Source organism: Sander vitreus, chromosome 4 (genome assembly GCF_031162955.1).
Source record: "Sander vitreus isolate 19-12246 chromosome 4, sanVit1, whole genome shotgun sequence".
Taxonomy (NCBI): Eukaryota; Metazoa; Chordata; class Actinopteri; order Perciformes; family Percidae; genus Sander; species Sander vitreus.
Window position 1 is genome coordinate 38,106,308 of NC_135858.1, and position 12,560 is coordinate 38,118,867.

Here is a 12,560-nt window from a genome sequence, read left to right on the forward strand (position 1 = left end):
CCCCTTCCCAAAAGTTCTCCAATGGAAAGTTCCCAGATGGATATGCCGAGCAAATGCCAAGCAATCCATCTGGAGTCAGGTTAGTAGCGAGTAGGATGTAAGACCGAAATCTTGTATAGGGAGGTTGGTCGGGGCGGTGGATGTGTCAAACACAGGACTTTCACCCAGGAGACCGGGATCAGGTCCCATGTGTCACGTTTCCTAAACCCACCCGTCCCGTTCTTCCCATGTGTCACGGGAACGTAAGCCCACCCACAACCTTTTCCTTAACATAACTTTGTAAAAAGGGACGCCAATAATCCCGACCAAGCGTGTTTAGTTAAAGCGTGTTATATGGCGCTAAAGGAGACTTTTAGTGTCAATAACAACGACAAAGGCCCCTGACCAAGCGTCCATATTTTACCAGATGGGAGTGAGAACGTGTTGATAGTAAAGGTTTATTTGCAGGGCTAGCAGAGACTGTAAAAAGCAGTACTTCACAGACAAATGAGTTGAAGAGCACCTGTTGTGTTAGCTGTGCCTACCCTATCTGGTGGAGCAACAACTGCTGGGTGATGGTAACTGGGAACCGCTTGGGGCTCAATCACCATTACCTCATTCAGCGATATAGTGACTTAAAGGTATAGTAAGCAACGCTAATCTAAAACACTTTCGGTAAAATGCAGCGAATACCTCATCACGGTCACCGACCTCTCTATTTTCTGTGTGCGTTGAAGAGGAAGCAGCCGGCCAGGAGTTATCAACAATAACGGTGCAGATCCACCTGGCTGTGCCATGCTTCTGTTGCGCTGCGCTCCACTTTATTCCTATGGGTGACGTCAAACGACTTATCGCGCCCGCAAAACCGTCCCGGGAAGGCGCCGCTGCATTTGAAAAAATGCTGCGCGTCAAAAAAGCTGGCCGATGCCCGTCTTTATGCAAATTAATCCGTTGAACGCAACGCGACTATCCAGTAGAAGTAGACGGAAATCTGTTAAACTGACCTTTGTTGATCTGAAATGAAGACAGATTCAGCAGCTGCACGGCCTGTTTCTCTCTTACAATGTTTTCAGAAACACGTTACGGTGAACTATTTTTGATTTGAAATTCTCGAGCAGCCAGACCCACATGACGCTTCGTCCAATCAGCTGCCGGTCAGGGGTGTGGAGCATCAACCATGGATGTATGTAAAAATGGATCTGCACTGTAAGAGTTGGCAGCGAAGCAACAAAAAGAGGAAAGAGTACACATTTAAAAAGAGCCTTGTTAACATCGGTGAGGTGTCTCAACGCTGTAGAAACCTCCGAGATTTCAAAGGAATGGAAACTGCCGAGGGCTCTCGTTATGGAGTGAGTAATAACGTTAGCTCTGCTGTTTCACTGTTGCTGTTTTCAACAGGTCAGTTTAACCTCGTCCGTTTGCTATTGTTTGTGATGACTGCTCCCAGCTGGCTGGCTTCACAGCAGTAGTGACAGGTTGTTAATCCATAGTCAATATTTAACATCTACATGCTTCCACTGGCTCAAATTATGGAAAACAATAAAATAAGTTACCATAGTTATGCGGATGACACACAAATTAATATAACCTTATCGCCAGGGGACTATAGTCCAATACAACAACTGACTAGTGCATTGAACACATTAACGATGAGATTAAAGAACTTTCTTAAATTAAATGATGAAAAAACTGAGGTGGTTGTTTATGGAGCAAAGGAGGAACGATTAAAAGTCAGCACTCAGCTTCAAACGACAATGTTAAAAACAACAGACAAAGCCAGAAATCTTGGTGTAGTCATGGACTCAGACCTGAATTTTAACAGCCACATTAAGACAATAACAAAGTCAGCCTATTACCACCTTAACAATATATCAAGGGTTAAAGGACTTCTGTCTCAGCAGGATCTGGAAAAACTTGTCCATGCTTTTATCTTCAGTAGACTTGACTACTGTAACGGTGTCTTTACAGTAGTCTTACAGGCTAAAAGAAATCAATCAGACAGCTGCAGCTGATTCAGAACGCTGCTGCTCGAGTCCTCACTAAGACCAAGAGACTGGATCACATCACTCCAGTTCTGACCTCTCAGGTCGTCTGGGACAGGTCTGCTACACTATGACCCACCCAGACCTCTCAGGTGGTCTGGGACAGGTCTGCTACACTATGACCCACCCAGACCTCTCAGGTGGTCTGGGACAGGTCTGCTACACTATGACCCACCCAGACCTCTCAGGTGGTCTGGGACAGGTCTGCTACTACATTATGAACCACCCAGACCTCTCAGCTGGTCTGGGACAGGTCTGCTACACTATGAACCCCCCAGACCTCTCAGGTGGTCTGGGACAGGTCTGCTACATTATGACCCACCCAGACCTCTCAGGTGGTCTGGACAGGTCTGCTACACTATGACCCACCCAGACCTCTCAGGTGGTCTGGGTCAGGTCTGCTACATTATGACCCACCCAGACCTCTCAGCTGGTCTGGGACAGGTCTGCTACTACATTATGAACCACCCAGACCTCTCAGCTGGTCTGGGACAGGTCTGCTACTACACTATGAACCCCCCAGACCTCTCAGGTGGTCTGGGACAGGTCTGCTACATTATGACCCGCCCAGACCTCTCAGGTGGTCTGGGACAGGTCTGCTACACTATGACCCACCCAGACCTCTCAGGTGGTCTGGGACAGGTCTGCTACTACACTATGAACCACCCAGACCTCTCAGCTGGTCTGGGACAGGTCTGCTACATTATGACCCACCCAGACCTCTCAGCTGGTCTGGGTCAAGTCTGCTACATTATGACCCACCCAGACCTCTCAAGTGGTTTGGGTCAGGTCTGCTACACTATGACCCACCCAGACCTCTCAGGTGGTCTGGGACAGGTCTGCTGCATTATGACCCACCCAGACCTCTCAAGTGGTTTGGGTCAGGTCTGCTACATTATGACCCGCCCAGACCTCTCAGGTGGTCTCGACAGGTCTGCTACATTATGACCCACCCAGACCTCTCAGGTGGTCTGGGTCAGGTCTGCTACATTATGACCCACCCAGACCTCTCAAGTGGTCTGGGTCAGGTCTGCTACATTATGACCCACCCAGACCTCTCAGGTGGTTTGGGTCAGGTCTGCTACACTATGACCCACCCAGACCTCTCAGGTGGTCTGGGACAGGTCTGCTACACTATGAACCACCCAGACCTCTCAGGTGGTCTGGGTCAGGTCTGCTACATTATGACCCACCCAGACCTCTCAGGTAGTCTGGGACAGGTCTGCTTGTTGTCCCCAGAGTCAGAACTAAACAGGGAGAAGCAGCGTTTAGTTTTTATGCTCCACATATCTGGAACAAACTCCCAGAAAACTGCAGGTCTGCTGCAACTCTCAGTTCTTTTAAATCAAGGCTGAAGACCTATCTTTTTGATGTTGCCTTTCTTTAAATAACTGTTCATTTCTTATACTGAAGCTGCATTGTTGACACTGTATAACAATCTATATAAGCATATAAAGAGAAATTCCTATTGTATCTGCTTTTATATATTTAACTGTTTGAACTGCTCTTCAATGTTTAATTTCTTATACTGCACTGTACCTTTTATTCTCGCATTTTATCTGTTTTTAATTTTTTAATCTGTTTTCATGTAAAGCACTTTGAATTGTGTGTTCTGTGTTATATAAATAAAGCTGCCTTGCCTTGCCTATATCACACATGTCAAACTCCAGGCCCGCGGGCCAAAACCGACCCCTCGCAGATTATGATCCGGCCCGCATATCAATTTAGGTTCACAATACATATTGGCCCGCCTAGTTTTTGTCGCTTTTTCTGACATAATTTTTTGGGACGATTTGTAACTTTTCCTGATGTTTTTGGGCCCTTTTTTTGCTATGATGGCTGAGGAACTTTTTCCTGACTTCTTTAGGACTTTATGTGGACCAAACTGTAAGTGAGAAGACTATATATATATATATATATATATATATATATATATATATATATATATATATATAAATAACACATACAGTAATACAGTCAAAGACATTTTCCTTTTTTCGATTAAATAAAAGCATATGAATAAACTAAACATGTCTGGCCCTTGACGTGATGCTCATTATCCATTGTGGCCCGTAGTGAAGTTGAGTTTGACACCCCTGGTCTATAACCACGACGTCCCACTTCTGGGATTGCTCCGGTGCCGCAGGAAATTCCTCTGTCTCTGTGTTGGCATTCTAACCTCTGGTGGATGTGTGAGGACTATGGTTAACTGCTCCTCAGATCTCTGCAGGGTAAATCCAGACAGCTAGCTAGACTATCTGTCCAATCTGAGTTTTCTGTTGCACGACTAAAACTACTTTTGAACGTACACATGTTCCACCAAAACCAGCTCCTTCCTGAGACTATTTTGTGGAGGCACCGTGTGGAGCTTAGCCCCGCCCATGATGATTGTGATTGGTTTGAAGAAATGCCAATAAACCAGAGCACGGTTTTCTCTAATCCCAGAACGCTGTGGGGACTAGCCAGACCTTCCTCTGCAGCGCTGTGGAGGAAGGTCTGGCTAGGAGAGACTAGCTAAGGGTTTTTGTTCAAAGGCAACAATCTTCGCGCAGTATTGCTTAGTGCACCTTTACATTTGCATTTATTTAAACAAAAATCAAGATTATTACTTTAAGATAAAAAAGGACATTGTGTTCTTTCAGAATCAATTCACTTTACTAATATAATATAATATATCCATCCTCACCCCAGTGACACATCTTGGGCTTCCTGAGGCTGACATGTTCCACCATACAGCTGACATTGTCCTGCTGGCCAGGTGGGTACTCCAGGTAATAGTGGACCTGATAGGTCCAGTCTCCGTTTGTCATCACCTCGGTAAAGGTCACGCCCGAGGTCACTTCCTGTCCGTTCCGGTACCACGTCACCCTGATGTATTTGGGGTAGAAGTCATATGCGCTGCACACCAGCATGGTGTCGTGGCTGGAGCTGGTGGTCTCCACAAGAGTGACGCTGGGTTCAGCTGAGACCAGAAAGTGAAGAGTTTTTACTGAAAGATGGCACGTGAGGCCAGGGTTTGGTTAGCCTAGCTTAGCATCAAGACTGGAAACAGGATAAAAACAGCCAACCAGGCTTTGTCCGAGGTAAAAAAAACAAACTGTAAAGCTCACAAATGAAGACAATGCATTTTGTTTGTTGAATAGTGTTCTTAGGAGAGAACTATATCTTGGTGAATAGTGATTGTGTCGTGACAGTGAGGTGGCCAGGTCTGGTAGCTTTATGCTAAAAGCAAAAGCCTGTATATCGTACCTGTGCTCACCAATCTGGCAACTTACTGTACACAGAGCCCGAGTTACTGCAGTCAAGTCCTGGGCGGATGGATAAACGGCTGTTTATCAAGAAATAGTTCCAACTCATAGCTTCTCTTGAACTACAAAATCTTGTTTTTGCAGTTTCTTTGTGTATGATTTAAATTAAGAAGATATAATGGGATAATTAAAGGTGTTGGTGTAACTTTTAACTTTGGACAGAGTCAGGCTAGCTGTTTCCCCCTGCTTCCAGTCTTTAACAATCAACCAGTCAGTCAATCAATCAATCAATTAATCAATCAATCAATCAATCAGTCAGTCAATCAATCAATCAATCAATAATTAAAATGTATTTGTCACATGAAATCGTACAAGGTACAATTTCAGTGAAAAAGAAAAAAAATGTATATATATATATATATATATATATATATATATATATATATATATACACACTACCGGTCAAAAGTTTGGGGTCATTTATAAATGTCCATTCCAGACAGAATACCAGCTGAGATCAGTTGCATTGTTGTTTTAATCAGGGCAGCAGTTTTCAGATTACATCATGTGATTACATCATGTGATTACATCATGTGATTACATCATGTCTAAAGTGTTCTTGACTGTTGGAGACAGACGTAGCTGAAGAAACGCTTGAAATCCATGCTTTTTGGTCTAAACCTCATACCCAAATTAAAAGTGGTACAGCTCCCATATACTCTGACACTGGGGTGAGCCTGGTATCACTGGAAAGGTGACTGATGTGGGTGTGTTTGTGTATTTGAGAAGTGTTGTATTTTGTAGTTTTTTGGCTTTTTTATTTGCACTTTTCAAATGGAAATAAAAAAAACGCAAGAAAAATCATATCAAATCCATTTTTGAGTCTTTTGGCTTCATGGTTTCTGCAGTAAGCTGAACATGTGACTAATGCCCTGTGTTGTCTGTCACCTGTCAGATGTGTTTACAGCAGTGTCTTCTAATCATTTTACAGATGTATGACTTGGACAGAAATAAAAACCCCTCCATTCTAGCCTCTGTAACTCTGTGTCAGTAAGGCCTAGGATCACCCTGACACTTGGAACAAAAACTTGAGACTGTTTCCTTTCCAGTGATACCAGGCTCACCCCAGTGTCAGAGTATATGGGAGCTGTACCACTTTTAATTTGGGTATGACGTGTAGACCAAAAAGCATGGATTTCAAGCGTTTCTTCAGCCGCTTCTGTCTACAACAGTCGAAAACCCTTTAGACACGATGTAATCACATGATGTAATCACATGATGTAATCACATGATGTAATCACATGATGTAATCTGAAAACTGCTGCCCTGATTAAAAACACAATGCAACTGATCTCAGCTGGTATTCTGTCTGGAATGGATGGAATGGACATTTCTAAGTGACCCCAAACTTTTGACCGGTAGTGTATATATATATATATATATATATATATATATATTTCTTGATGCTGAACTTTCATATGGCTCTTTGTAGCATTACCTATTTAAAGCTAATGTACTTGCACTTACTACTTGTTGTCTGGAGTTTGCACCTTCAGGGTTGAACGCACTTAATTGTAAGTCGCTTTGGATAAAAGCGTCAGCTAAATGACATGTAATGTAATGTAATGTAAAAATGTGATCAGCTCCTTGAATTTGTGCATGATTCATCATACAGCAGAATGTGGCTGTCAGATTGGCACACAGAAAAAGAGTCACCCTGTTAAACGGTACCAGCACAGACTCCAACTCATTCAGAGCTCTGCTGCTAGAGTCCTCCCTGGTACCAGATCATCTGAACACATCTCACCTCCTTACCAACCTACACTGGCTCCCTGTGCACTACCGTATTCAATTTAAGACCCGCCTCATCACCTACGAAGCACTCCATAATCTCACACCCAGTTAAGGTGTGGACACACAGAGCCGACGGACAAATGTCGGCAGAAAAGCCAGTGGGACTGATCAGTCTCCCCGAGTTGGTCCAAAAAGTTCCTCAGAACACCGAAGAGACGAGACGTAATACGTCTCCATAGCAGCAGGCGGCGCTAATCTGGTCGCCCAAAAATGAAAACCGGCAGCTGATTGGACGAACGCGTCACGTGGGTCTGGTTTCTCCAGAAATTCAAAGCCAGACTGTCATGGTGTCTCGTTCAGAATACGATCTCATATTGGACTAAAATAGTTCACCATGTTTCTGGAAACATCTGAAGAGAGAAACAGGCCGTGCAGCTGCTGAATCTGTCTTCATTTCAGATCAACAAAGGTCAGTTTAACAGATGTTCATCAGATGTTGAGAGACTCTAGTCACGCTCATCCCGCTCCCCGTTTCCTGGTTAGCTCTCCACCAATCAGATGGCTCATTGAGTCCGACTGCCGGCAGTGCCCACCCCGCTGATTATACATGTCAAATCAGCCCAAATGAAGGCCGACGGCCCCTCGGCACGAACACACCGACCAGACTCGAGTCACCGACGTCGCCAGACTGTCAGACGGCCGATTATCGGCTCTTGGTGTCCACACCTTTACATTACCGACCTCCTACCAGGCTGTGTCCCTTCTTGTTCCCTTCGCTCTTCCTCGACTGGCCTCCTTGTCACCTCCACATTCCCCCTTTCCACCATGGGGGCCAGGGCCTTCAGCTGCTCTGCACCAAGACTCAGGAATGCCCTGCCCTCCCACATTCGACAGGCAGACACAGTCAATTCATTAAAAAAAAGAATGTTAAAGACCTACCTTTTTAAGAAAGCGTTTAATCTTTAAGTCTTCATAGTACTGCATCGCCATGGAAACCCTCCCGACACACTTTTTTACTGTTCTTAGCACTTTTCAGATGTTGTCTATTTTGTAAAATGTATTTCTATGAAGCTAAATGTATTCTACTGTACTTTCTTTTTTTATGCCCTCTTAAACATGTAAGATGTACTTGTGTATCTACAAAGGCGTCCGCCAAATAAAATGTATTATTATTATTATTATTATTATTATTATTATTAGCACTCCTGGATTCAGCCAAGTCTCGGGAAAGGATACCCCACCTCCTGACTTCCCGTTGGAAACCGACACAAAAACGAAGGCCCAGAGGCCACCCAGCTAGCTCTGTGATTCCTGCACACTGACTAGCAGGATGCCCAGTAGAAATAGTCTTTAATTCCTCCATGCTTGCCTCATTGCCCCTTCTGATCTAGACACCTAATATTTGTAAAATAGGAAAACAGCATAGATTTTGTGGAGCTGACAGAGAGGCGCCTAGAGAGTTCCGTGCTTACTAGAACAACATGCAGTGCTCAGCTAGGCTAACCATCCTGACAACAGCTCTGTACAGTAAGCCCCTGACACACCAACCCGACGGCCGACCGTTGGCAGAATAGGCAGTCGCACTGATCAGTCGGCTCCCCGAGGTCCAAAAAGTGCCTCAGAACTTGAGCGTGTAATACGTCTCCATAACAGCAGGCGGCGCTAATCTGTATTGTCGCCCAAAAAATTTAAACCGGCAGCTGATTGGACGAACGTGTCACGTGGGTCTGGCTGCTCCCCGACCATCATGGCGTCTCGTTCAGAATACGATCTCATATTGTCCTAAAATAGTTCACCGTAACGTGTTTCTGGAAACATTTGAAGCGAGAAACAGGCCGTGCAGCTGCTGAATCTGTCTTCATTTCAGATCAACAAAGGTCAGTTTATCAGATTAATGTCAGATTTTGAGAGGCGTTAGTCACTCATCCCGCTCCCCGTTTCCGGGTTAGCTCTCCACCAATCAGATTGGTCATTGAGTCCGACTGCCCGCCCTCTGACGCAACAAGTCAAATCGGCCAAAATGAAGGCCGACGGCCCCTCGGACGGACGACGGCACGGAACACACCGAACAGACTCGAGTCACCGACCTCGCCAGGCTGTCCGACGGCCGATTATCGGGTTGGTGTGTCAGGGCCTTTAAACACACACGAGACTGAACATAGATCATATATTGAGTGTTTGAATATTTACCCATGTTCTCCTCAGTTGTGTTAAATATCAAATCGACATTGTTGACACATATCAGTTCCTTCTCCACTCTCCTCTGCAGAAGATCATGCTTGTCTTCATTTAACATAGACGCAGATACTAATCCAGCTGGAGTGAAGCCCATCCAGCTCCCGACCGTGCTGTTGTACTGCATCATAAACTCTTCATTAAAATACCAGTCGACCAGATACTCCACTTGCTCCCGGTCTCTGGAGTACACGGCACACCAAAAGTCGGCATACATGAAGTATCCATTTCCATCAGCATCACAATCTGAAAGGTAAAGGAGAAGCCACAAATTGGTACTGTCTTATTTTCTTTATGTGCAGACACAGTAGGTCCATTAGTATTTTAAATGTGGTAGTTTACATGCCCAAACAATGCTTAAAGCTATAGTGCGTAGTTTCTGTCGCCCCCATGAGGAATTCTAAGTAATGACAACAAAACTGTCGGCACATCCACATGATACAAGCCTTCCGTGATCGCATGATTTATCATGTTTTCTCCACTGGAAGGGCACCCTTAGGGCATTTTATCATGTTTTCTCCACTGGAAGGACACCCTATAGGCACTTTATCATGTTTTCTCCACTGGAAGGACACCCTATAGGCACTTTATCATGTTTTCTCCACTGGAAGGACACCCTACGGGCACTTCATCATGTTTTCTCCACTAAAGGGGAACCCTTAGGGCATTTTATCATGTTTTCTCCACTGGAAGGGCACCCTTAAGGCATTTTATCATGTTTTTTCCACTGGAAGGAAACCCTTAGGGCATTTTATCATGTTTTCTCCACTGGAAGGAAACCCTTAGGGCATTTTATCATGTTTTCTCCACTGGAAGGACACCCTACGGGCACTCATGTTTTCCCCACTGGAAGGACACCCTTAGGGCTTTTTATCATGTTTTCTCCACTGAAAGGGCACCCTTAAGACACTTTATCATGTTTTCTCCACTGTAAGTGCACCCATAGGGTACTTTATCATGTTTTCTTCACTGAAAGGGCACCCTTAGGGCACTTTATCATGTTTTCTCCACTGAAAGGACACCCTACAGGCACTTTATCATGTTTTCTTCACTGGAAGGGAACCCTTAGGGCACTTTATCATGTTTTCTCCACTGAAAGGGCACGCTAGAAGGCACTTTTGATGTGTTTTTCTTCCTAACATGGGGGCATCAAGGGGGGCGGTCCGTAACCCTGAAACATCTCGACAACTATTGTGCTAGATTACCATGAAATTTTGATCAGACAGGAAGAAAACTTACAGTAAGCAAAACCTATTTCAAAGTCTGTGTGCGCACCGGACTATTGTTTGAGACTGACCTGACAATGTTGTATATATTCAAGTTAATATTCACGACAACCCACAAAGATTTACCCAAATATCATGCAAGGCAAGTTTCACTAATGTGACTCTGTGGCCAAAAAACCTACTTATAATTTCTAAGACCAGAATAGAGTTGCTGTGAAACTCAAGTTCCTCATTCAGATCATTGGAGTATGCGAAAATATAAAAAGCAGAAGTTAGACACCCTAAATCTGCAAAGATACTGACACCGTCTACTATGTTTGAATATAATTGTTATTTTATAACCCCAATGCTCCATAGTGCATGTGGGATAACGGGGATAAATGGGGCATAAGCAGCAATACCACACTATAATAAAAATACTGCATTACAGTTAAAGGTCTGGCATTCATAATTTTAGTTCATAAGTTGAGGAACAAAAGTATAAGCATTACATGTACTAAAAGTATTAGATGTAAAAGTACTCAATAGTTACAGAAAGGTTGTTATATTATATTACTGGATTATTATTACTGATGCACAAAGGTTAAGGCAGCTTTTGAATGCTTTATCTGGTTGAGGTGGATCTTTTTTAAACTACAGACTCTTATATTACATATGCCCTGGGGCGTCGGACTGGGGGGGAAAGGGGACTGAGTACCCAGGGCCCCTATGTGAGGAGGGCCCAAAAAGATGCTAGAATGAATGTGGATGTGGGGAGGGGCCCATAGGAAATGCCTTTCTACGGGGCCCAGAAGTTTGTGCTACGCCCCTGCATATGCCACCCCATAGTTGGTTAAGAGGAGACTTATCTTCAGGCAGTAAACTAACAGTAAAGACTTTAGTTCTCAAGTGATTTAAAATATAAATATATTGTATTTGAATCTTTTGGGTGCAGAAACAATGTGTTATATAAGTAAATGTTATTAAAGTCTGACCTACCAGCATAGCAGTTCAGTTTTATAAAATAACATATAACATATAATCAAGTATTCAAGTTTTCCTGTGAAGTACATGGTGTGTGTATTGGGTATAAAGGGGCTTGAGACATACAGTAAGGGATACAAAGCTTCTATCTATAAAAGATTTGACTTTCTGAGACATCAAGGTCAATAAGTTAATGCTGTGTGGCCCAAGGCTTACACAAAACCATCAATGGATACGGAAAAATGGACAAAAGTAGAATTACTCACCCACAGACTGAGAGAAAAGACACAGAAAGAGCAGGCACGTGAAGCATGTCATGTTGAATCCACAACTAGACCACGTTGCTGTGGAGTCTCAACCACTTCTGGGCAGTCTGCAAATGCTTCTTCCCTTTTGACTACTGAGACCACTCAAAGTGATCCTTAAACATGTAGTTTAGTCCAACCTTTTCTTATAAAAAGCTGTTTATAAATCACTCATTTGCAAAGGTAAGTGCATTTTGAAAGAATATAACCAATAACAACACAATTAGGAAACTTTCTTTCTGAATAAATGCATATAAAAATCAAATGTCAATGTATTTCATTTGTTTAAGTAAGGGTTAATGAACTTCTGCAGAGGAAAACGTCCTCCACACAAGGGGGTCCTCAGAGTTACTGCAGGGGGGGCCACCAAATTATTGTTGTTTATAAGTTTCCAAGAAAATTAAAATGTGTTAACATGAATCCAACTTATTATTAGTAAATATACAATATATCAGCCTATATGTGAAATAACCCATTGATCATAAGTGCACTGGCCTATAGGTAAGGTAGTCACTAAGATAGCCATCCACAGATATTAACATTAAAATATGATTTAGAAAATCACTAAAGCATTTTATTATGTGTAAGCACCGAGAGAGTTCATACAGCCGCAGTGAACACAAACTCTGGTCATTTTATCATGAATCACAATGTTCATGAACAAGTTCAAAAAGTTTGGATCCTGAAAATGATGTGGACTTCCCACAGGAAGCTGAAACCAAACACCACTAGAGAACGAAAGTAACAATGCTCAGCTGACGGAGGCTT

The 12,560-nt window shown here is 43.5% G+C and overlaps 1 protein-coding gene across 1 annotated transcript in view; it reads right to left on the reverse strand.

Moving 5' to 3' along the window:
- The window catches only part of LOC144517432 (HLA class II histocompatibility antigen, DQ beta 1 chain-like), a 14,613-nt gene extending 2,772 nt beyond the window's left edge, over positions 1-11,841 (reverse strand). The window contains exons 1-3 of the mRNA XM_078249550.1: positions 11,754-11,841; positions 9,254-9,544; positions 4,708-4,983 (exon numbers count right to left, since the gene is read on the reverse strand). Coding sequence (XP_078105676.1) covers positions 4,708-4,983; positions 9,254-9,544; positions 11,754-11,805 — 619 coding nt within the window. The 5' untranslated portion in view covers positions 11,806-11,841. The remainder of the gene's footprint in view (positions 1-4,707; positions 4,984-9,253; positions 9,545-11,753) is intronic.
- Between the last annotated feature and the right edge of the window lie 719 nt (positions 11,842-12,560).